The 25,682-nt window shown below is 49.4% G+C and overlaps 1 protein-coding gene across 1 annotated transcript in view; it reads left to right on the top strand.

Moving 5' to 3' along the window:
- Positions 1-11,275, top strand: part of MIPOL1 (mirror-image polydactyly 1) — a 1,528,730-nt gene extending 1,517,455 nt beyond the window's left edge. Inside the window, exon 12 of the mRNA XM_069638413.1 lies at positions 9,983-11,275. Within this exon, the coding sequence (XP_069494514.1) occupies positions 9,983-10,049 (67 nt within the window). The 3' untranslated portion in view covers positions 10,050-11,275. The remainder of the gene's footprint in view (positions 1-9,982) is intronic.
- The last annotated feature ends 14,407 nt before the right edge of the window (positions 11,276-25,682 follow it).

The following is a 25,682-nucleotide window of genomic DNA, read 5'->3' as shown; positions in this document are numbered from 1 at the left end:
GGTTCTGCTTCTTCTGTGTATGTTAGGATGCTCCCCTTCTCCTGGTTCTGCTTCTTCTGTGTATGTTAGGATGCCCCCCTTCTCCTGGTTCTGCTTCTTCTGTGTATGTTAGGATGCCCCCCTTCTCCTGGTTCTGCTTCTTCTGTGTATGTTAGGATGTCCGCCTTCTCCTGGTTCTGCTTCTTCTGTGTATGTTAGGATGCTCCCCTTCTCCTGGTTCCGCTCCTTCTGTGTATGGCAGGTTGCTCCCCTTCTCCTCGTTCCGCTCTGTCTGTGTAGGGCAGGATGTCCCCTTTCTCCTGGTTCTCACCTTCTGTGTATGTTAGGATGCCCCCTTCTCCTGGTTCTGACCATTCTGTTTGTTAGGATGCCCCCCTTCTCCTGGTTACGCTCCTTCTGTGTATGTTAGAATGCCCCCCTTCTCCTGGTTCCGCTCCTTCTGTGTTTGTTAGGAGGCACTCCTTCTCCTGGTTCCGCTCCCTCTGTGTTTGTTAGGATGCCCCCTTCTCCTGGTTCTGACCATTCTGTGTTTGTTAGGATGCCCCCCTTCTCCTGGTTATACGCTCCCTCTGTGTAGGTTAGGATGCCCCCTTTCTCCTGGTTCTAGTTCTGACCCTTCTGTGTATGTTAGGATGCCCCCCTTGTCCTGGTTCCGCTCCTTCTGTGTTTGTTAGGATGTCCTCTTCTTCTGGTTCCGCTCCTTCTGTGTATGGTAGGATCCCCCCTTCTCGTGGTTCCGCGCCTTCTCTGTATGTTAGGATGCCCCCCTTCTCCTGGTTCTGACCCTTCTGGGTAGGTTAGGATGCCCTTTTCTCCTGGTTCTCGTTCTGACCCTTCTGTGTATGTTTGGATGCTCCCCTTCTTCTTGTTCCGCTCCTCCTGTGTTTGTTAGGATGCACCCCTTCTCCTCGTTCCGCTCCTTCTCTGTATGTTAGGATACCCCCCTTCTTCTGGTTCCGCTCCTTCTGTGTACGGTAGGATGCCCCCCTTCTCCTGGTTCCGCTCCTTCTCTGTATGCTAGGATGCCCCCCTTCCTCTGGTTCCGCTCCTTCTGTGTATGGTAGGATGCCCCCCCTTCTCCTGGTTCCGCTCCTTCTGTGCTTTTTAGGATGCCCCCCTTATCCTGGTTCTGCTCCTTCTGTGTATGTTCGGATGCCACCCTTCTCCTGGTTCTGCTCCTTCTGTGTATGTTAGGATGCCACCCTTCTCCTGGTTCTGACCCTTCTGTGTTTGCTAGGATGCCACCCTTCCTCTGGTTCCGCTCCTTCTGTGTATGGTAGGATGCCCCCCCTTCTCCTGGTTCTGCTCCTTCTCTGTATGCTAGGATGCCCCCCTTCCTCTGGTTCTGCTCCTTTTGTGTATGGTAGGATCCCCCCTTCTCCTGGTTCCGCTCCATCTGTGTATGGTAGGATGCCCCCTTTCTCCTGGTTCCGCTCCTTCTGTGTATGTTAGGATGCCCCCCCTTCTCCTGGTTCCGCTCCATCTGTGTATGGTAGGATGCCCCCTTTCTCCTGGTTCCGCTCCTTCTGTTTGTTAGGATGCACCCCTTCTCCTGGTTCTGCTCCTTCTGTGTATGGTAGCATGTCCCCTTCTCCTGGTTCCGCTCCTTCTGTGTATGTTAGGATGCCCCCTTCTCCGGGTTCTGCTCCTTCTATGTATGGTAGGATGCCCCCCTTCTCCTGGTTCTGACCCTTCTGTGTATGTTAGGATACACTCCTTCTCCTGGTTCCTCACCTTCTGTGTGGTAGGATGTCCCCTTTCTCCTGGTGCTGCTCATTCTGGCCCACTCCTGTCTACTATTGGCTGCTCCTTTCTACTCCTGGAAAGAACCTGCGCTGTGCCATGTGACCCAGCTTTGTGTTCTGCCCCTTCCTCGTTTCTGACTCCCCCTCTACTCTGACACCACTTACCAGTCGATGTGTCCCGCCTTCACGTTCTCATCAGAGGCATTCCCTGGAGGCAAGGGGTTCCTTCCCCGCCTCTACCCTCAGGAGGCCCTCCAGGTGTCCTTGGCTCAGAAACTCGTTTTCTGTGCCTGAGGCCAACTCATTTCTCCTTCTGCGCCGGATCCTTGCCTTCAGATGGTATGTATTAGCCAAGTTTCAGAACCACAGTGGCAAAGCAACACAACCGCTATAGGACAGCCTGCTGTGGTGGAGCAGGTGAAAGGTGGCACTACTAGGGAATGAGTGCCCTTCCTACCCCAGACTGCAGAGAGTGGTCCCCTGCGTACAGACTGAGATGGGTCTGTACTGCTTCTCAATGGGCCTCTGGTGTTTCCGGATGGGTATAGGAGGCCCAGGCAGCGTCATTGTCTCTAGGCTTCTGTGTCTGGATCCTCTCCGGCCCTGAGTTTGCTGCTGCTGGTCAGGGTCCTCACCATCCCTTGTTCTGCAGCTGCTTCTTGGAGTCGGCCCTGGGTCCATAAGCGCTACTCCAAGCTCGTGCTATCCGCTTTTGCTGTTTGAAACCGCGCTGCCCTGCTGTCCTGCTGCCCTCAGGTGCCTATCAGGGTCCCTTCTGATCTTTAACCCCTGGGTGCTTGCCAGAGTCCCTGTCGACCCTTGATCTGCGGGTGCTTGGCAGAGCCCCTTTGACCCTTAATCCGCAGGTGCTTGCCAGAGTCCCTGTTGGCCCTTGCGGGTGCTTGCCAGAGTCCCTGTCGACCCTTGATCTGCGGGTGCTTGGCAGAGCCCCTTTGACCCTTAATCCGCAGGTGCTTGGCAGAGTCCCTGTTGGCCCTTGCGGGTGCTTGCCAGAGTCCCTGTCGACCCTTGATCTGCAGGTGCTTGCCAGAGTCCCTGTCGACCCTTGATCTGCGGGTGCTTGGCAGAGCCCCTTTGACCCTTAATCCGCAGGTGCTTGGCAGAGTCCCTGTTGGCCCTTGCGGGTGCTTGCCAGAGTCCCTGTCGACCCTTGATCTGCAGGTGCTTGCCAGAGTCCCTGTCGACCCTTGATCTGCGGGTGCTTGCCAGAGCCCCTGTCGGCCCTTATTCTGCAGGTGCTTGCCAGAGTCCCTGTCGACCCTTGATCTGCGGGTGCTTGCCAGAGCCCCTGTCGGCCCTTATTCTGCGGGTGCTTGCCAGAGTCCCTGTCGACCCTTGATCTGCGGGTGCTTGCCAGAGTCCCTGTCGGCCCTTATTCTGCGGGTGCTTGCCAGAGTCCCTGTCGGCCCTTATTCTGCGGGTGCTTGCCAGAGTCCCTGTCGGCCCTTATTCTGCGGGTGCTTGCCAGAGTCCCTGTCGGCCCTTATTCTGCGGGTGCTTGCCAGAGTCCCTGTCGGCCCTTGATCTGCGGGTGCTTGCCAGAGTCCCTGTCGGCCCTTATTCTGCGGGTGCTTGCCAGAGTCCCTGTCGGCCCTTATTCTGCGGGTGCTTGCCAGAGTCCCTGTCGGCCCTTATTCTGCAGGTGCTTGCCAGAGTCCCTGTCGACCCTTGATCTGCGGGTGCTTGCCAGAGTCCCTGTCGGCCCTTATTCTGCAGGTGCTTGCCAGAGTCCCTGTTGGCCCTTATTCTGCAGGTGCTTGGCAGAGCCCCTGTTGGCCCTTATTCTGCAGGTGCTTGGCAGAGCCCCTGTTGACCCTTAATCCCCAGGAGCTTCTCTGGGTCCTTGTTGCCCCTGGTTTCGCTTGAAGTGCTTATTAGCGTCCTTACTGCTCAGAGGTCCACACATGCTCGTCAGGGCCCTCACCTCGCAGCCCCTCAATCCACTGGAGTGTGTCTGGTTTCTCACTACCCCCGAGTCACGGCTGGACTGAAATCTAAGTGCAGGGCCTAGAAAATGCTGACAAGCCAGGCCCATACTCCACGCGAGAAGCGCAGGGGCGGAGCGTAACGGCTGACACAGGAGGGGTTCGCTGTCTCCATGTATACTGAGTAAAAGGTGCCATGTTTTGGAGCAGAGTGCACTTTTAGCTCCAGCGACAGTGGGAGCAGAGCTCCATCGAGTGGGGTGTAGTGTTCCCCCTCTTCTCATGTGCCCAGGCCGTAGATGGAGGTCTAAGGTTGATTTCCAGTGCCTTGAGTTTGAGGCAGCCAGTGGCACGCTCCACTTTGTAAGAACCATCATTGAGAACCGCGTGGCTATAAACTGCTAGTTCCTATAGATGGCAGTGGCGCCACCTTGTGATCTGCAAAAAAGAGGAAGGGCGAGTGGGCTCAGGAATGGTGGTAGAGGGCGCGAAGGGGATTGAAAGGGTGCTGAAATACAGGAAAGTAAAACAAGAATAGAGATATAGAAAGAGGAAGAGTAGCTCAGGTCCGCAGAGTGAATAGGAAGGAAATGGTCACCAGGACCGGATATGAAGAAGATTAGAGGTGGAGAAGGGGGCTCGAGAATAGGGGCGGTATAGAGAGGATTAGAGGTCGGGAATAGTGATGGCGAAGGGGGCTCGAGAATAGGGGCGGTATAGAGAGGATTAGAGGTCAGCAATGGGGATGGAGAAGGGGGCTCGAGAATAGGGGCGGTATAGAGAGGATTAGAGGTCAGGCATGGGGATGGAGAAGGGCGCTCGAGAATAGGGGCGGATATAGAGAGGATTAGAGGTCGGAAATAGTGATGAGAAGGGGGTAGGGGCAGATATAGAGAGGATTAGAGGTCGGGAATAGTGATGGAGAAGGGGGCTCGAGAATAGGGGCGGATATAGAGAGGATTAGAGGTCAGGAATGGGGATGGAGAAGGGGGCTCAAGAATAGGGGCGGTATAGAGAGGATTAGAGGTCAGGAATGGAGAAGGGGGCTCAAGAATAGGGGCGGATATAGAGAGGATTAGAGGTCGGGAATAGTGATGGAGAAGGGGGCTCGAGAATAGGGGCGGATATAGAGAGGATTAGAGGTCAGGAATGGGGATGGAGAAGGGGGCTCAAGAATAGGGGCGGTATAGAGAGGATTAGAGGTCAGGAATGGAGAAGGGGGCTCAAGAATAGGGGCGGATATAGAGAGGATTAGAGGTCGGGAATAGTGATGGAGAAGGGGGCTCGAGAATAGGGGCGGATATAGAGAGGATTAGAGGTCGGGAATAGTGATGGAGAAGGGGGCTCGAGAATAGGGGCGGATATAGAGAGGATTAGAGGTCGGGAATAGTGATGGAGAAGGGCGCTCGAGAATAGGGGCGGAAATAGAGAGGATTAGAGGTCGGAAATAGTGATGAGAAGGGGGTAGGGGCAGATATAGAGAGGATTAGAGGTCGGGAATAGTGATGGCGAAGGGGGCTCGAGAATAGGGGCGGTATAGAGAGGATTAGAGGTCAGGAATGGGGATGGAGAAGGGGGCTCGAGAATAGGGGCGGTATAGAGAGGATTAGAGGTCAGGCATGGGGATGGAGAAGGGCGCTCGAGAATAGGGGCGGATATAGAGAGGATTAGAGGTCGGAAATAGTGATGAGAAGGGGGTAGGGGCAGATATAGAGAGGATTAGAGGTCGGGAATAGTGATGGAGAAGGGGGCTCGGGAGTAGGGGCGGTATAGAGAGGATTAGAGGTCGGGAATGGGGATGGAGAAGGGGGCTCGAGAATAGGGGCGGTATAGAGAGGATTAGAGGTCGGGAATGGGGATGGAGAAGGGGGCTCGAGAATAGGGGCGGTATAGAGAGGATTAGAGGTCGGGAATGGGGATGGAGAAGGGGGCTCGAGAATAGGGGCGGATATAGAGAGGATTAGAGGTCGGGAATAGTGATGGAGAAGGGGGCTCGAGAATAGGGGCGGTATAGAGAGGATTAGAGGTCGGGAATAGTGATGGAGAAGGGGGCTCGAGAATAGGGGCGGTATAGAGAGGATTAGAGGTCAGGAATGGGGATGGAGAAGGGGGCTCGAGAATAGGGGCGGTATAGAGAGGATTAGAGGTCGGGAATGGGGATGGAGAAGGGGGCTCGAGAATAGGGGCGGATATAGAGAGGATTAGAGGTCGGGAATAGTGATGGAGAAGGGCTCGAGAATAGGAGCAGATATAGAGAGGATTAGAGGTCGGGAATAGTGATGGAGAAGGGGGCTCGAGAATAGGGGCGGATATAGAGAGGATTAGAGGTCGGGAATAGTGATGGAGAAGGGGGCTCGAGAATAGGGGCGGATATAGAGAGGATTAGAGGTCGGGAATAGTGATGGAGAAGGGGGCCCGAGAATAGGGGCGGATAATAGTGATGGAGAAGGGGGCCCGAGAATAGGGGCGGATATAGAGAGGATTAGAGGTCGGGAATAGTGATGGAGAAGGGGGCCCGAGAATAGGGGCGGATAATAGTGATGGAGAAGGGGGCCCGAGAATAGGGGCGGATATAGAGAGGATTAGAGGTCGGGAATAGTGATGGAGAAGGGGGCCCGAGAATAGGGGCGGATATAGAGAGGATTAGAGGTCGGGAATAGTGATGGAGAAGGGGGCTCGAGAATAGGGGCGGTATAGAGAGGATTAGAGGTCAGGAATGGGGATGGAGAAGGGGGCTCGAGAATAGGGGCGGATATAGAGAGGATTAGAGGTCGGGAATAGTGATGGAGAAGGGGGCCCGAGAATAGGGGCGGATATAGAGAGGATTAGAGGTCGGGAATAGTGATGGAGAAGGGGGCTCGAGAATAGGGGCGGTATAGAGAGGATTAGAGGTCGGGAATGGGGATGGAGAAGGGGGCCCGAGAATAGGGGCGGTATAGAGAGGATTAGAGGTCGGGAATGGGGATGGAGAAGGGGGCTCGAGAATAGGGGCGGTATAGAGAGGATTAGAGGTCGGGAATGGGGATGGAGAAGGGGGCTCGAGAATAGGGGCGGATATAGAGAGGATTAGAGGTCGGGAATAGTGATGGAGAAGGGGGCTCGAGAATAGGGGCGGATATAGAGAGTATTAGAGGTCGGGAATAGTGATGGAGAAGGGGGCTCGAGAATAGGGGCGGATATAGAGAGGATTAGAGGTCGGGAATAGTGATGGAGAAGGGGGCCCGAGAATAGGGGCGGATAATAGTGATGGAGAAGGGGGCCCGAGAATAGGGGCGGATATAGAGAGGATTAGAGGTCGGGAATAGTGATGGAGAAGGGGGCCCGAGAATAGGGGCGGATAATAGTGATGGAGAAGGGGGCCCGAGAATAGGGGCGGATATAGAGAGGATTAGAGGTCGGATATAGAGAGGATTAGAGGTCGGGAATAGTGATGGAGAAGGGGGCTCGAGAATAGGGGCGGTATAGAGAGGATTAGAGGTCGGGGATGGAGAAGGGGGCTCGAGAATAGGGGCGGATATAGAGAGGATTAGAGGTCGGGAATAGTGATGGAGAAGGGGGCCCGAGAATAGGGGCGGATATAGAGAGGATTAGAGGTCGGGAATAGTGATGGAGAAGGGGGCTCGAGAATAGGGGCGGTATAGAGAGGATTAGAGGTCAGGAATGGGGATGGAGAAGGGGGCCCGAGAATAGGGGCGGTATAGAGAGGATTAGAGGTCAGGAATGGGGATGGAGAAGGGGGCTCGAGAATAGGGGCGGTATAGAGAGGATTAGAGGTCAGGAATGGGGATGGAGAAGGGGGCTCGAGAATAGGGGCGGATATAGAGAGGATTAGAGGTCGGGAATAGTGATGGAGAAGGGGGCTCGAGAATAGGGGCGGATATAGAGAGGATTAGAGGTCGGGAATAGTGATGGAGAAGGGGGCTCGAGAATAGGGGCGGATATAGAGAGGATTAGAGGTCGGGAATAGTGATGGAGAAGGGGGCCCGAGAATAGGGGCGGATAATAGTGATGGAGAAGGGGGCCCGAGAATAGGGGCGGATATAGAGAGGATTAGAGGTCGGGAATAGTGATGGAGAAGGGGGCCCGAGAATAGGGGCGGATATAGAGAGGATTAGAGGTCGGGAATAGTGATGGAGAAGGGGGCCCGAGAATAGGGGCGGATATAGAGAGGAATAGAGGTCGGGAATAGTGATGAGAAGGGGGTAGGGGCGGATATAGAGAGGATTAGAGGTCGAATAGGGGCGGATATAGAGAGGATTAGAGGTCGAATAGGGGCGGATATAGAGAGGATTAGAGGTCGGGAATAGTGATGAGAAGGGGGTAGGGGCGGATATAGAGAGGATTAGAGGTCGAATAGGGGCGGATATAGAGAGGATTAGAGGTCGGGAATAGTGATGAGAAGGGGGCTCAAGAATAGGGGCGGATATAGAGAGGATTAGAGGTCGGGAATAGTGATGGAGAAGGGGGCCCGAGAATAGGGGCGGTATAGAGAGGATTAGAGGTCGGGAATAGTGATGAGAAGGGGGCCCGAGAATAGGGGCGGATATAGAGAGGATTAGAGGTCGGGAATAGTGATGGAGAAGGGGGCCCGAGAATAGGGGCGGATATAGAGAGGATTAGAGGTCGGGAATAGTGATGGAGAAGGGGGCTCGAGAATTAGAGGTCGGGAATTGGGATGGATAAGGGGGCTCAAGAATAGGGGCGGATATAGAGAGGAATAGAGGTCGGAAATAGTGATGAGAAGGGGGTAGGGGCAGATATAGAGAGGATTAGAGGTCGGGGATGGAGAAGGGGGTAGGGGCAGATATAGAGAGGATTAGAGGTCGGGAATAGTGATGAGAAGGGGGTAGGGGCAGATATAGAGAGGATTATAGAGAGGATTAGAGGTCGGGAATAGTGATGGAGAAGGGGGCTCGAGAATAGGGGCAGATATAGAGAGGAATAGAGGTCGGGAATAGTGATGGAGAAGGGGGCTCGAGAATAGGGGCGGATATAGAGAGGATTAGAGGTCAGGAATGGGGATGGAGAAGGGAGATGGTCAGGTATGTGGGTGGGAAGCAGGATGCAGGGAGACCGGTATGTGGGTGGGGAGACGGTCAGGTATGTGGGTGGGAAGCAGGATGCAGGGAGACCGGTATGTGGGTGGGGAGACGGTCAGGTATGTGGGTGGGAAGCAGGGTGCAGGGAGACCAGCAGGTATGTGGGTGGGAAGCAAGCAGGGACATGGTCAGGTATGAGGGTGGGAAGGCAGATGCAGGGAGATGGCCAGGTATGTGGGTGGGAAGCAGGATGCAGGGAGATGGTCAGGTATGTGGGTGGGAAGCAGGATGCAGGGAGATGGTCAGGTATGTGGGTGGGAAGCAGGATGCCGGGAGATGGTCAGGTATGTGGGTGGGAAGCAGGATGCCGGGAGATGGCCAGGTATATGGGTGGGGAAGCAGGATGCAGGCAGATGGTCAGGTATGTGGGTGGGAAGCAGGATGCCGGGAGATGGTCAGGTATGTGGGTGGGAAGCAGGACGCCGGGAGATGGCCAGGTATGTGGGTGGGGAAGCAGGATGCAGGCAGATGGTCAGGTATGTGGGTGGGAAGCAGGATGCCGGGAGATGGTCAGGTATGTGGGTAGCAAGCAAGATGTTGGAAGAGAGCCGAGTAAGTGGGGGCAGCATGTGTTGAAGGGAGAGTGACGGGCTGGTAGATGGGTGGGAAGCGAGCTAGATGTCAATCAGTTAGGGAGGCTTTTAGAGGGTCTTAGCAGGGTCTCTCTGCAAGTTCATTGGCATTGCCCACATTGGAGTTTTATGTCCGTGTGTTTGACCACCTGATGATGATGGTTGCCCCAAGACATGTTACCACAAACAGTAAACATTTACGGCATGAATATAACGTCCTGTTATAATGTAGTAACATTTGTGTTTCCGAGACTCGGTGAGAAAGGGGAGGCCATCAGGTCTCTGGCCACCAAAGATGAGGGCTTGCCTTATTCAGCCATTAAAGGGTGCATCTTGAAGTTCAAAGCAATGCATTCGCCATATCATTGTGCGGGTTGCAGGTTGTTGAGTGCCACAGCCTCACCATCTGAGGGGTTGTTGCGCTCTTTGTATAGAGTGAGGAGTCCAGAATCCTATGTTTTAACGTGGACGTTGGTCCCCCTGTGTATCACTCCTGTCTGGTAGTGGACTGCCCACCTCGATTGGCAAATGTCTGGCTCCAGGGTTCTCATGTGTCTCACTGTGTTCCTTCATGCGACACCTAACATGTATGTCTTCTCCTGTCCCCTCTCCAAACACAGACTAGAGCGGCTGGTTGATGTCCTCCGGAAGAAGGTTGGAGCTGGGTCCCTTCGGACGATCATTTGATGACTTCTTTTTGGTGGATATGGGAAGCCCTCGTGTCTGGTGTCCAGCTGGAGTCCATCTGTACGACCATGCAAGGCAGCCAACTTCCAGCTTCTAGATTGAGACAAGTGGACACTCCAAACACATTCCAAGCAGATTCCTGTCTACGGCCTGCCAATGCACACTGTGTGATTACCACTGCCCCCAAACACTCTCTATTTCCCGAAATGCACTGTCTTGCTAAACGTCTGGTGCAAACTGACCACTGGCTTCCCAGGTAGGCTCTTTGTCCAAGACGTTCACTGCACAGCCCTAGCCCCTGGTTTAAGGTTTTTACTGTCTTTTCGTAATCTGGTTCCAAGACTTCCACTGTCCAGCCAGACTCATGGTCCAGATAATTCACTGCCAAAGCAGAGTTCTGGTCTAGCACATTCACTGCCCAAGCAGACTCCTGGTCCTGCACATTTACTGCCCAAGGAAACGCCTAGTCCAGCACATTCACTGCCCACGCAGACTCCTAGTCCAGCACATTCAATAACCAAGCAGACTCCTAGTCCAGCACATTCAATAACCAAGCAGACTCCTAGTCCAGCACATTCAATAACCAAGCAGACTCCTAGTCCAGCACATTCATTCACCAAGCAGAATCTTGTTTCAGCACATTCATTTACCAAGCAGACCCCTGGTCCAGCACATTCACTGACCAAGCAGACTCCTGGTCCAGCACATTCATTGACCAAGCAGACTCCTGGTCCAGCACATTCATTGCCCAAACAGACTCCTGGTCCAGCACATTCAATAACCAAGCAGACTCCTAGTCCAGCACATTCATTCACCAAGCAGAATCTTGTTTCAGCACATTCATTTACCAAGCAGACCCCTGGTCCAGCACATTCATTACCCAAGGAGATGCCTGATCCAGCACATTCACTGCCCAAGCAGACTCCTGGTCCAGCACATTCACTGCCCAAGCAGACTCCTGGGCCAGCACATTCACTGCCCAAGCAGACTCCTGGTCCAGCACATTCACTGCCCAAGCAGACTCCTAGTCCAGCACATTCATTCACCAAGCAGAATCTTGTTTCAGCACATTCATTTACCAAGCAGACCCCTGGTCCAGCACATTCATTACCCAAGGAGATGCCTGATCCAGCACATTCACTGCCCAAGCAGACTCCTGGTCCAGCACATTCACTGCCCAAGCAGACTCCTGGTCCAGCACATTCACTGCCCAAGCAGACTCCTGGTCCAGCACATTCACTGCCCAAGCAGACTCCTGGTCCAGCACATTCACTGCCCAAGCAGACTCCAGGTCCAGCACATTCACTGCCCAAGCAGACTCCTGGTCCAGCCCATTCACTGCCCAAGCAGACTCCTGGTCCAGCACATTCACTGCCCAAGCAGACTCCTGGTCCAGCACATTCACTGCCCAAACAGACTCCTGGTCTAGCCCATTCACTGCCCAAGCAGACTCCTGGTCCAGCACATTCACTGCCCAAGCAGACTCCTGGTCCAGCACATTCACTGCCCAAGCAGACTCCTGGTCCAGCACATTCACTGCCCAAGCAGACTCCTGGTCCAGCACATTCACTGCCCAAGCAGACTCCTGGTCCAGCACATTCACTGCCCAAGCAGACTCCTGGTCAAGCACATTCACTGCCCAAGCAGACTCCTGGTCCAGCACATTCACTGCCCAAACAGACTCCTGGTCTAGCCCATTCATTGACCAAGCAGAATTTTGGTCTGGAACATTCATTTACCAAGCAGACTCCTGGTCCAGCACATTCACTGACCAGACTGACTTCTGGCCCAGCACATTTAAGCCCAAGCAAACTCCTGGTCCAGCACATTCACTGCCCAAAGGAGACTCCTGGTCCAGCACATTCACTGCCCACGCAGACTCCTGGTCCAGCACATTCACTGCCCAAAGGAGACTCCTGGTCCAGCACATTCACTGACCAAGCAGACTCCTGGTCCAGCACATTCATTACTCAAGGAGATGCCTGATCCACAATGTTCACTGCACAAGTAAACTCTTGGTCCCGCACATTTACTGCCCAAGCAGACTCCTGGTCCAGCACATTCACTGCCCAAGCAGACTCCTGGTCCAGCACATTCACTGCCCAAGCAGACTCCTGGTCCAGCACATTCACTGCCCAAGCAGACTCCTGGTCAAGCACATTCACTGCCCAAACAGACTCCTGGTCTGGCACATTCATTGACCAAGCAGAATTTTGGTCTGGAACATTCATTTACCAAGCAGACTCCTGGTCCAGCACATTCACTGACCAGACTGACTTCTGGCCCAGCACATTTAAGCCCAAGCAGACTCCTGGTCCAGTACATTCACTGCCCAAGCAGACTCCTGGTCTAGTACATTCATTTACCAAGCAGACTCCTAGTCCAGCACATTCACTGACCAGACTGAATTCTGGCCCAGCACATTTAAACCCAAGCAAATTCCTGGTCCAGCACCTTCACTGCCCAAGCAAACTCCTGGTCCAGCACATTTATTGACCAATCAGACTCCTGGTCCTGCACATTCCCTGCCCAAGCAGACTCCTGGTCCAGTACATTCACTGCCAAAGCAAATTCCTGCTCCAGCACATTCATTGACCAAGCAGACTCCTGGTCCAGCACATTGACTGCCCAAGCAGACTCCTGGTCCAGCGCATTCTCTGGCCAAGTAGACTCCTAGTCCAGCACATTCATTGACCAATAGACTCCTGGTCCAGCACATTCCCTGCCCAAGCAGACTCCTGGTCCAGGACATCATCTGTCCTGGCAGAATTGTGTCTTGGTCACTGGCCTGGCCTGGTAGTCGTTTCCCTGCGAATGTCTGCCCAAGATGTTCAGTGACATGGCTGACTCCTGGTATAAGACATCGAGTGGCCTGGCAGACTCCATGTCCTTGTGAATGATTTCCTTGGTACCCTCGTGGTTCATTATATTTCGTTCCCTAGAAAACTCCAGTTCCTTGCCTATCATTACCCTGGCAGATCTCCAACCCAACAAATTCACTGCCCAGACGATTCCTGCAGCTTCAGACAGAGCACTCTCTCAGAATCCTCGCCCAAGATGTTGATGATTCTGGCAGACGCCTGCTCTTTGCAATTAGTTCCCAAATGCTTGCGATCCATTAAGTTCACTGCCCTGCCAGACTCCTGATTCTTGCCATTCATTGCCCTTACAGACTCTTGGATTGTGCCATTAATTGTTCTGGCAGGATTGTGGCCCAAGACATTTACTTATCTGGCATGCTCCTGGTCCTTTACATTCACCTGACTGCCAGACTTCCTCGTTCTTGCCATTCTTTAACCTGCCAGGCTCCTGATTCTTGCCATTCACTGCCACTGTAGACTCCTGACCTTTCCATTCATTGCTGTGGTGGGGTCTTTGTCCAAGACACTGAATGGCTTGGAAGACTTCTATGCCCAAAGCATTAAAGTCCATAGACACCTCTTAAGAACCTGTTTGATCTGGACCGGCCATGTCAGCTTCATTGCCCTTTAAGTAAGTCTCTCTCTCTCTCTCCCTCATTGTCTGTCTTCCCGCTCCCTCTCTGTCTCTCCCTCTGTTGTAACGCTGTACTAATTCCTCCTTTGCTCCAAGACCTTGAGTAGCACTCATGCAACTCTAAGAATGTTCTTTCTGGAGTTCACTCACTGTCTCCTTCAGCTCGTTTGCTGCTCACTGCTGACTGTCTCGTTTTTAGACATCTCCCATTTCCAGATCTGTGTTTCTTCTTTAAGGCACGCTTTCTTCTGAGACTCCCCTTACTTTAGCTCTTAACCGTGTGCCCACCTCTCCCCCAGGTCCCCCTGAGCATCTCGCTACTACACATGACATTGCCTGGTTTTGCTATTCTGAGACTCAAGTCCAGCTTTCCTCATTGGTCAAGTTTTTGTGTTTGCTGCTCTTAGAAGACTTAAGATGAGCAAGAGCCCCAAAGTCAATGTGTTAAGTGTCTGTCACCCTCTCATTGGAATATCTCTTCCATGGACGTGAGGAGCTTGTGGAACAGGACTACTGGGTGAAATTGTTCAAATAAAGTTGATATTCAATGAAATCTTGTGTTTGTAGTGAGTATCCTTTTGCCACTATCCTGCAGGTCCAGCGTCAATGGGTGCATACACTCACTAGTGCAGCATCTCTGATCCACCAATTAGGGGTGCATCAGGCATGCACCAATCAGGGGTCCAGGTGCCGGGGCCCGCATTTGAACCTTCATGTTGCTACCTTCTGATTCAGAATGTGGTTCCCCAGCAGTGGCACTCCCCTCTCTGTGTATACTGGTCTCCATGACCAGTGTGGTCTTTCATCATGACCACTGTGGTATTCACCCACTGCCAATGTGACAGTCTCCAGGAACATACGGTGTATTACAAATGTTACCTGCACCATAACCAGGAAGGAAGTCTCCATGACCAGCTTGGTCTTCTCCCCTGACCGGTGTTGCCCTACCCTTAACCAGTGAGGCAGTCCCCCTGACCAGTGTGGTCTTCTCCTAGGACCACTGTTGCCTTAACGAGCGAGGCAGTCTCCATGACCACTGTGGTGTTGCCCCATGACAGGTGTTGCCTTACCGTTAACTAGTGAGGCAGTCCCCCGACCAGTGTTGCATTACCCTTGACCAGAATGGCAGTCTGGTTAACCAGTGTGGTGGTGTTGCCCCATAACCAGTGTTGCCTTACCCTTAACCAGTCTCCATGACCAGTGTGGTCTTCTCCCATGACCAGTGTTGCCTTACCCTTAACCAGCGAGACAGTCTCCATGACCAGTGTGGTGTTGCCTCATGACAGGTGTTTCCTTACCGTTAACCAAAGAGGCAGTCCCCCTGACCAGGGTTGCATTACCCCTGACCAGCATGGCAGTCTGGTTGACCAGTGTTGTCTACCCCCATGACCAGTGTTGTGTTGCCCCATGACCAGTGTTGCATTACCCTTAACCAGCGAGGCAGTCTCCATGACCAGTGTGGTCTTCTCCCATGACCAGTGTTGCCTTACCCTTAACCAGCGAGGCAGTCTCCATTACCAGTGTGGTGTTGCCCCATGACATGTGTTGCCTTACCCTTAACCAGCGAGGCAGTCTCCATTACCAGTGTGGTGTTGCCCCATGACATGTGTTGCCTTACTATGAGTGGCACTCACACAACTCTAAGAATGTTCTTGTTAGAGCTCAGTGTTGTCTTATCCTTTACCAGTGAAGCAGTCCCCCTGACCATTGTTGCCTTACCCTTGACCAGCATGGCAGTCTGGTTGACCAGTGTGGTGGAGTTGCCCCATGACCAGTGTTGCCTTACCCTTAACCAGTGAGGCAGTCTCCATGACCAGTGTGGTCTTTTCCCATGACCAGTGTTGCCTTACCCTTAACTACTGAAGCAGCCCCCCTGACCTGTGTTGCCTTACCCTTGACCAGTTGTGGCAGTCTCAATGACCAGTTTAGTCTTCTCCCATGACCAGTGTTGCCTTACCCTTAACCAATTAGACAGTCCCCCTGACCAGTGTTGCCTTACCCTTGACCAGCGTGGCTGTCTGGTTGGCCAGTGTAGTGGTGTTGCCCCATGACCAGTGTTGCCTTACCCTTAACCAGTGGTGCAGTCTCCATGACCAGTAAGGTCTTCTCCCATGACCAGTGGTGCCTTACCCTTAACCAGTGAGACATTCTCCATGACCAGTGTGTTGTTGCCCTGAACTGGGGTTACCAACCCAGCCATTTAAGACGACGTAGCAATACTTTCAGATGGATCGGGATGCAGAAGATACTCAAACATCAATTATCAAACTAACTCAGGAAGTTGGCAAATCACATCTGTTTTATTTGCAATTGTCTAAAACAGGGAGTTACAACAAACATCGACAGTTCTCTCGATCTTCTCGCTCAGCAAGTTTAATAAAAAAAGCATGTTTATATAGTAAAAACCTGTCATTAGTAACATCATCCTACATGGCAAACTACAAAAACCTACCTGGGAAAGTGATAGGATTAGAGGGAACATCTAGGTATACGTGCCGTACTTGTTGGGAAAGTGATTGGGTCTCTAACAACATGTGGGACAACTAAGCCCTCCTCTAGTGCAGGTCACTACGAACGTCATCAAAGACATGACATCCCATTGGTTACACAAACTATAGGGCTCTTAACTACGTGGCTCTCTATAATTGGTTAGCACCCTTGAATCCGTGAGTACTTTTCCACCTACGCCAGCAGCATGTGGGCTGGCATCCAGGTGCTGGTGGGCTGGTCTTGATCATAGCTTCCCACCAATTAGCCTACTATTCATCCTCACTCTGCTGTCTGCCAGTCAATTAGCCCTTTGAAGATTGGCCTTGTGTTTGTTCTTCGTGCCTGGGAATAAGAGGGAGTATAGCATACTCTGTCTCCTGGAGTCGGCGTAGCACATCATGATTATCTATTTTCACTCATCCACGTGACTGGAGACCATGTTTTAGAGTTCTGCTGCATTTAAAATATTCTTATTTAATGAACCTCTGACGTTTTCATGTTCTCGGGCCCGTCTTCTGAACAGGAGTTTGTTCTTTTCACACACTTGTAACCACTTTCTGATCCTTCAGGCCCAGAGCAACCTTGACTTCTTGGTGCTGGTCCAGCCTCGCCTTTCTTTGATTCACCTCTGTAATTCAATTGCTTTTCAACTGCGACATACTGGAAAAAGCCTTTCTTTCTCTGGGTCCAACTCTGCTAAAATGCATAGTGGAATCGTCCATAGTTCATCCACCCCTATACATATATATTTGGTGCATGCCGCAATCTATTTACTACATAGCTAACCTTAACAATAATTTGTCTGCTTGCGTTTCTTGCATCTGTACACATATACAAGGACTTTATATCTTTGTCGTTCTGTAGCATAAACCTCTTCATTTCGATCCCGAAATTTTGCTTATCTTCGACACTTTCTTAACACCTATAGAATGTTTATGTTCTCTTGCCTCTACATCTCTTCTGGGTGTGTCAACCCTACTTCATGTGACATCACCAATCCTCCCTTTTGCTAACTTTTCCCTCTTCTGGGATTTCATTCAAATGGCCATCATACTGTTGTGTATGCAGGTACGGTTTTCTCAATGGGAACCTTGCTTCCAAGCTTCTCTTTGGTATTGGTATCTTCACTGACACTGCACGTATTTCACACTTTGGTTCCCAACATATAGGCAACATGGGAGCGGTGCTTGAGGTGGGGGCACTTGGCTCCTCCTCTTCACTCCCCCCTCTGAGCGATTCATCGACCACTCTCCCATCAGTCTTCTCATCTAGACATCCTTGTCTGAAGAAATGCTTCTTTGGGACCCATATTTTTATCACTCCTTTTAGGCATCCAGCTGATTTCACATGCTCATCCTTGTTCCAAGTCATAAGCAGGCACTGTCCACTTGGACTGCAGTAGATCCACTTCCCCACATATGTCTTGTGATCCTTTCGGTACAGGAACTTCATTCCCTCAGGTGCATGGATGCTGGTCTTCACATAGTCTCTGATTTCTTCATGCGTTAGCTCTTTAGTTTTCCATCCTGATTCAACATCAATCCTGATCTTCATTCCTATTGCTTTCTTTGCAGTCTTCTTGCATTTTGAGATAGCCAATCTGATTACACAGAATCCAAGCAAAAGCATTACTATCAGGGCTACAAGGAACTTGAACATATCTGCCATCCATTGTGGAACCCATGAAAAGAGTTATCCAAACCAACTGTCATCAGCAATGTCTTCCACTTCTACCATTTGGACGTGTAGCTTCATCAGCATCTCTATGGCCTCTGTGAAGGTGCCATTTTTGTCATCATGAGATGGTATGAACATGCAACATGATTCTCCAATTTTGGCACACACACCTGCATCCATGGCTGTAATCATGTCCAAGATGTATCTGTTCTGAAGAGTCATCAGTCATATGGCTCTCATCTCTTCCTTGATAGCGTTGAATCCTTTGATAGTCATGTTAATCGTCTGTAGAAGTTCCCATCTGGTTATCTGTAACCACTTGGTATTCGATGCAGTCTGGATCCTTGGCATGAAGATTATCATGAATATCGATGAAGTCTGACTGACTAATCTGTCCTGATATGGAATAGAATCAAAAGCTTCTATTGACTTAGCTGAAAAATAGTTCTCTCTCTTCATTCAATTTATCAGCTCCACAGATCTCTTCTTCCTCAGATGAGCATCTGCTTTTGGAAAGTCACAAATGTTTAAATCGCTTTTAGGAATCACCAATGCTGGAACATGAACGTTCACTATAGAACACCGTCCTCCCCAATCTTTGGAGAGCTTCATGTAAGCTCTGGATCCACCAGCCCAATAGTGATCATTATCACTGCTTTTCCAATGCTCATTCCTGGCACATCAAAGATTCAACCACAATTCTGGTTCTCTGCAACTTTTCTTGTGCTATTCTTTCTGAAACACAGGTTTGCACTTCTGTAAGGTCCCTCCTTTGTCTTCGACCCAAGTCAATAATTTAGCAAGTCTCAGCTATAAAGGTTTGCATCCATTCTGTACAATGTCAATGGTTGGTTTGTAGAAACCAATGACTACCCACGCTCTGTAGATGACCACACTTTCCTCCAATCCATCTGGTGAAAATACTGATCCCCAAATCTGCATCTGGCCTCTATTCTTCCATCTTCGAATGTCTTCTGCAGTTGTTCCTGGACTCAAGTATTCTGTTTACTTCCCATCTGATTCCAGCTCCTTCACTCCAGGCTGTTTGTTTCTTATTACGTGATTTTTAGTATGGGCTCTCAATCTTGTCTTTGTGTCTTGAAGATAGTCGTCTTCTTCTGGATCCGTCCATTCAGTTGCCTATTTTAGGTAGGCTGTTCGGCCCATTAACTGACCTCTTGTTCGAGACAGTGCAAATGTGAGATAGGCAATGTGCTGTCTGGACATCTATTTCAATAGCTATGAAAATCCTAGACTTCCCCATACTATAAGGCAGGAGTGCACATACATAGCATTCCTCCTTTGAGGTTCTCCTTCCCACTTCTTTCATGTGCTGATACCACAGGTTGTTTCCCAAATGTGTTGTACTATCCAGATAAACAGTCAGGTCATGATCATCCTCCCTAGTACTTCTCTTAGGTCTCCCTTTTGTCTCATGAGCTTTTTGAATCATCTCATGAAGTATATCAGCATAATTCCTTCTCGCTAGGGGAATCATAGCAACCTTCATCAGTGAAATTGGTGTCTTTACATGTGCTACTCGTGTAGGAGAAAGCTCCGGAAGCCTCATCCTATTAACATAATATGAAGGTAACATAGAGTACCAAATAACTTCCAAAGCTGACCTCCCCCCAAAAGGAAGCTGAGATGTATCTATCACAGGACTAGGTGCTTTTAAATGTACCTCTGGTGTAGGGACAATTACATAAGGTCTCAGTGGTCTTACACTTGCCACTTCTGTACCTTCCTGCTGCATGTTATGTTATGTTAAAGGTATTTTTATAGCTCACCTTCACCAATGGAATTGGCCCCCAGGCACTCTGGCGGATCTGTAAACAGGAGGAGGGCAGGTAAGGTTAGTCGGGAGGAGGGGAGTAGGAGAGTGGGAGAAGTGGTGTGCTGATGGCAGCTTCAGCTCGTTATCCACCGAGTGCTGGGCTTTGGTGCAAGTATCGGATCGGGCGGGACCTCGTGTGCTGTGGGTGCTGTTTGTGTTTTTGCTGTGGTGTGGTAAAGTGCGTGCGGATTGCTGGGAGAGAAATGGTTATGCAACTTTGTGTGGATTAAGTATGCAGAAAGTCAAGGGTTGGGTTAGTGGGGTCTGTATCCTGGTGCCAGTTTTCTTGTCAGGTACTTCTGGTTCCATTCAGGCTGTATCCCTGTGGGTGGGGTTGTTGCTAGTTCCTTATGAGTCGTCTTGCTATAGTGGTGCTGCGCTGATCCAGCTTTATCCTAGTGAGTATTGTATGGAGTGCCTACCATCTTCTACTATGGAGCGGTAGGTGGGTGTGGAACTGGGTTGGTAGTATCTATTCTCTTATTGTCTAATGTGACCCTGGTCGGTTGAGGCTTTGAATGGTTCAGGGACAGAGTACTGTTGATGAGGTGTCCTAGTATGTCTGTCTAGGTCGGCCTGTGTATTCAGTCGTTAGTTTCCTCCTTCTATGACTATCTGTAGCCTTTTTGTTTTTCGTGGGGTGACTTCCTTGCATAGGAAGATACACAGGAATCCTTGATTTATTTGAATCTACATAATAAACGGTACGTACTGTGAGTGAGAGAAGAATCGCAATGAATAGGATACATGTGTAAATAATGTACCAGTAGGCCCACTTCACACAGTAATAGCTTCTTGCTCTGTGTGGTGGTCTCTCGTTGTTTGCCATGTTGTTATTACTGTCTATGTTGCCCATATTCAATCTTTTTTAAGGAAGAAAAAAATCACTTTATTTTGGCAACATCATATAATACTATGGTAGTAGCTGGATCTGCTCCACAAGCTCCATGAGCAGCTGGCTGATTACAGGACGATTAAGAGGATTCCTGATGAACACAAAGGAGTCATCCTTTCACCAAACTAAATGAGGATGTATTTCCAGTAAATAATAGAAGACCAAGCACAGTAAATTCTGAATGTCTTCTCTCGAAAGCCTCATTCAGGTGTTTGTGTTCTCGCAGAAAATAAATGTACTTGCTCTATAATGTCACGTAGCAATTGATTAATTGCCACCAGGTTTCTAGGATCTCTCAGGAAAGTACGAACATCAGTTTGGCTTTGAACAAGATGTGGGCATTCTTCAATCAAGAAATAAAAGACCATTCCAACTAGTCTATTAGCGTTGTCCTCAGATAGGGACATTTATGTTTTCCAAACAGTACTCAGGAAGCTGGAGAACCTGCTCTATTATGGCTGCAAGCAATCGCCTCACGATTGGACCATTTTTAGAATCTTGCAGGAACAGATAAACGCTAACAGTTCTCCCCACAAACACCTGGTATGCCCGAAGAATGAAGAGAAATACATCTGGTGAACTTGGTCATCAGGCACTACCATGGGTGCCTCCAAAAAGAAACTCGGTGAGAACGGAATCGGGGAACTGCTCCCTCCAATCATCGAAGATGAACTCTAGGTCTGGCATTGCCTTTTCTTTTCAAGGCTTCAATATGTCTCAGTCCAACCTTAGCAAGCTCCTGTGGTTCAAGAACAATAGCTTATTTTTTTTCACTCCCTGTTTAGCAGCTACAAAGAGTGTTCCAGAAGAACCACAGTCCAATGTACTCTTTATCTGTCTATTGGACAGTCTCTGCGTCCTTCTTCCTTGTCATCGATCTAGTCTACGCTTGCTGAACTGCTTCTCAATGCTTGCTTCCGACTGGGGTGGGGGTGCAATGGTCTCGCCACTGTAGATCTTCATGTCTCCTAGGAATATCCAAGCACATCTTCCCAACGCCTTGACTGCTGATGGAGTGACGTCCTCCACGATGAAAGGGCCATTAAACCTGGGCTGATCCCACTTGCGGACAAAGCTCCGGATCAGAACTCGATCTCTTGAAAAACTCTTGGCAATGAAAGTTCTTTTGATCCGGTTGCTGTATGGTCTTCAGCTGTGTTCTGAGACCGACACCCCGTCCGTTTGAGCTGTTCTGAAATGACATATACACTTGTAGTCATGCATGTTAAGTAGGCATGTAACTCATTTCCTAACAATTCTGCTGCTGTCTGTGCATCACTTCTAGTTCTCAATGGAGGAGTGAAGGGAATCCTCATTCGCCTCCCTGTCACTATCTCATGGGGCGTAACATGGTGGTCAGAGCCTGGCTGATTCCTCAATGCATATAATGCAAGATGCAGGCAATGTAACCATCCTTCCTTCAATGTAAGCTTCAATTTAGCTATTCTTTCCTTAAGCAGTCCGTTGAGTCTGTTGCATATCCCATTGGCTTGCGGGTGATAAGCTGAAGAGAACTTATGTGTTATACTATGCAACAAGCTGATTTGCTCGAATACTTCATTTACAAAATGTGGGCCATTATCTGATCTTAATTCTGCACATATTCCCCATCTGTGAAACACTTCTCGTACTAAAAACATTGCAGCGCAATTGTCATCAGGGTGTGTGCAAGGGCCTGCATCAATCCACCTTGAAAATTGACATACTACCACTATCATGTATCTATATCCATTACAGGTCTGCAGCATATCGACATAGTCGATGTGCAAATGCTGAAAGGGACCATTAGGTCGCAGGATCACTCCTCTGACTGTTCATAGCAGTAATATTTTGACATACGATGCAATTTACTACATAAAATGCAACATGTTCTAGCAGGTTGGGTATGAACCAATCCTCTGCAATAGTAGCTACAATGTTTTCTCTAGTGACATGCGCAGGGTAGTGCAGCTGTTTCAACGCCACCCTTAATAAGGCTACAGGCATTACCGGTTTACCAGTGCTTTCCTGTCACCACAATGCTTTGGAAGGGGTTAAAGAACACCCCCTCAGTGTCCATGATCTTTCTCATCCTTTGGTGCTTCCCCTTGAACTGCCATTAATTGTTTTAGACAAGTTATTAAAACTTTTGTTCACACTCATCATCACCACCATTCTTTCATTCACATCAGGCGTGTCAAAGCTCATTATTTTCACTGAATATGCAACTCATTTTGCTTCTACCTCTCTGGCTTGGTTTCTGTACGAAACTGTCACTGTACACCATTACTTCCTGGTCTGCGTGTTTCTCAAGCGCAACAATCAGCACCACTAATTCTGCTGCCTGTGCTCAAGTGAGACGGTAGTCGTGCACTTATCAATACTTCGAATTCCCCATTAGCCCTGTGTTTTACCACAGCAGCACCTGTATATCTCTGCCCATCATTTTGATCAATTTTTGAAGAACCATTAATAGAGAATTTCCCCAGCTGTTAAAGCATTTTCCTTCACGCTCAGGATCTCATCATAAAATTCCTCCTAATGTGAGCAATCATGTGCATGCACGTCTTCTGCCAGTGGGGCTGCTATAAACATGGCAGGGTTCACTACTTTGAATCTGACTATTTTTATTGCTGGATTCGAAATGACCACCTCATAGGCAGAAGCCCTTTGAGATGTCAAAGTACTTTTGGATCTCTCCAAAATAGCAAATAAAAGCATGCTCGGCAAAAAATGTCATGGAACACCCCATCACTATGCTGGCAGCTTTCTCTATGGCGAACGCGGCGGCTGCCAAAGTTTCTTTGCAAGGGAAGTGACCCCTCATCACTGGGTCCAGAATCCTACTGTAAAATGCTAAAGGCTTGTACCTCAATGTGGTTCTCTATGCGAGTACTGCTGTTATGACTGTGAAATTTGTGTGTGGAAAAAAAAGAATTACTCATCATAATTGGGAATCCCTAAGAATGGAGCTGTGCAAATTACCTTTTTCAACTCATCAAACCTTCCTCCTTTTCCTCAGTCCAGGCAATCTTTTCCTGTGTTGCCTGTGCGTTTTTCAGAGCCTTTAACAAGGGTCTTATATATTAACTATAATCGAATATCCATGCTCTAACATAATTGCATAGTCCCAAAAACCTTTGCATGTGTTTATCGTATGTGGCTTGCTGTTTTGAAAATAGCCTCAGCCCTTTCAGGTGTAACTTTCTTTCCTTCATGCAAAATTAACTGCCCTATATATCACACACCTTCTTGACAATAGTGCAATTTTCTTTGTCTACTTTATATCCCTTGTCTGCTAGAATAATCAATAGCTGAACTGAGTCCCGTCTGCACTCTTCTTCTGAATTGCTACAGACTCAAATGTCATCCACGTTTTGCAACACAACACTTTGCAAATCAATATTGCTCAAGTCCATCTGCAGGACTCTATTGAAAATCGATGGGGACTCACAATACCCCTGGGATAATCATGTGCTTTTTAACTTAGTCTGTCTGAATGTAAATGACATCAGATCTTGAGAATCTTCATGCAATGGAATTGAGAAAAACACATTTTTCAAATCAATCACAGTGAAATATCGCGCCTCAGCAGAGATACTACATAAGATCGTCGCTGGATTAGGAACTAGAGGGAACTCGGCCTCTACAATCTGATTATTGGGCGCATGTCTTATACTAAACGCCACAACCCCCCCTTTGATTTTTTCATACGGTACATTGTGGTATTGCATGGTGACTCTTACGTCACTAAAATGCTTGATCCATCATGGCGGATATCGTTTTAAAAATACCCTTGTCTGCCTCTCGAGACATGGGCTACTGACGTGCTCGAGGCAAAATTGCTCCTTGTTTCAATTCAATTTAATCATCACTTCTCCAGCTCCCTTTTAATAGGCCTACATCATAAGGGCCTGTAGTTCATAATGAAGCTGGCACTTTCACCATGTCTTCATCAAACAATGCGGGACGCTGCAGTGCTATCATCATTTTCTGGGGAACTTTGCATCTTATTGTCTTAATCCAATAAGTGATACTCACTTTAAATACTACTTCGTCATCTGACGGGTGATCTCTAAACATATCCGCGTCAGTGACATCAGTTAACCTGTAACCCTCTCCAATGGCAATCACTGTGCTCCATATCCTGCCATCAATATCAACTCCTCCAAGCATAGCTAACTCTCCTCGCACTCTAGCTGCTTGTAATTCTAAGGAAAAAACTTGTTCCCCCTCTTCATCCATAGGTATCCTCGGTCTGAGCAAAAATTCATCAGGTATTCTCACAGTCTTGCCCGCTAAACCAGGTAGCCATGTTAGCAAAATGCATACCCCATAGTGAAAGACCTCTGGCTCTAACGGTACCCCTCATATGGACATTCGCCCTGTAAATGCCATGATAAATTCACTCACGTTTAAATAATGAATTCCTGGCGTTGAACACACTATACCTTCATCAGTAAAAGAAATCATCATATTCAACTTTGTCATTACATCTCTGACCAGTATATTAACTGGTGTCTGCCTTGAATACAATAATGGCACAGACCTATCAAATGCTCCTATAGAGACTGGCAATCTTTCAGTAAAAGGAACTCTACTTTTAGCGCCTGTGAAACCTTGAGCATTCATGGCATTTCCCGAGAACGTAAATTTCCTCTCCCGTATACATGAGCGTGTTGCACCCTTGTCTGCCAAAAAAGAAAAAGAGTTGCCTCCTATATTGATGACAATCCTCTTTTCCTCTTGAGGATTGGGAGTCACAGATAGCACTGAACACATCAAGTCACCCAGTGAGTTGTCCTATTGTGGGTACCAGCTTATTCCCGTGCCCTTGAAAGGATTCCCTCTCTCATCAGTAACACCCCCTATCCTAGGAGTCAGTAACTGCCCCATGTTTGGGCCCTGCTGTATCTGTCTGGATGTGTGCTGTGACTGCCCTTGCGGTGGATTCAATGGTGCTTGCTCTGGTTGCAAAGCCTGTTGCATTCTCGGCTCTTGTGCTTGCTACACTGTCTGATTTTGAGCAAAACCATCCCTACTTTGTTGGCTATATGCTGGTGGATAAGCGGTCCCCCGTCTTGAGAACTGCCCATTCTGCACAAAGCCTTGGCTCCTACATGTTTGCACTAGGTGCCCTGTCATTCCACATATCCAACATGCTAGAGGGAATCTCCTAATGTGCCCTCCTTGCATGCCCCGATTGTCATTCTGCATATCTTGAAACCCATCTTGGTTATTCTGGAAATTTCCCTGATTA

The sequence above is a fragment of the Ambystoma mexicanum genome, chromosome 14 (assembly GCF_040938575.1).
Source record: "Ambystoma mexicanum isolate Mex_15411 chromosome 14, UKY_AmexF1_1, whole genome shotgun sequence".
Taxonomy (NCBI): Eukaryota; Metazoa; Chordata; class Amphibia; order Caudata; family Ambystomatidae; genus Ambystoma; species Ambystoma mexicanum.
Note: the sequence above shows the minus strand (reverse complement) of the source record. Positions and strands in the feature narration are given on the sequence as shown.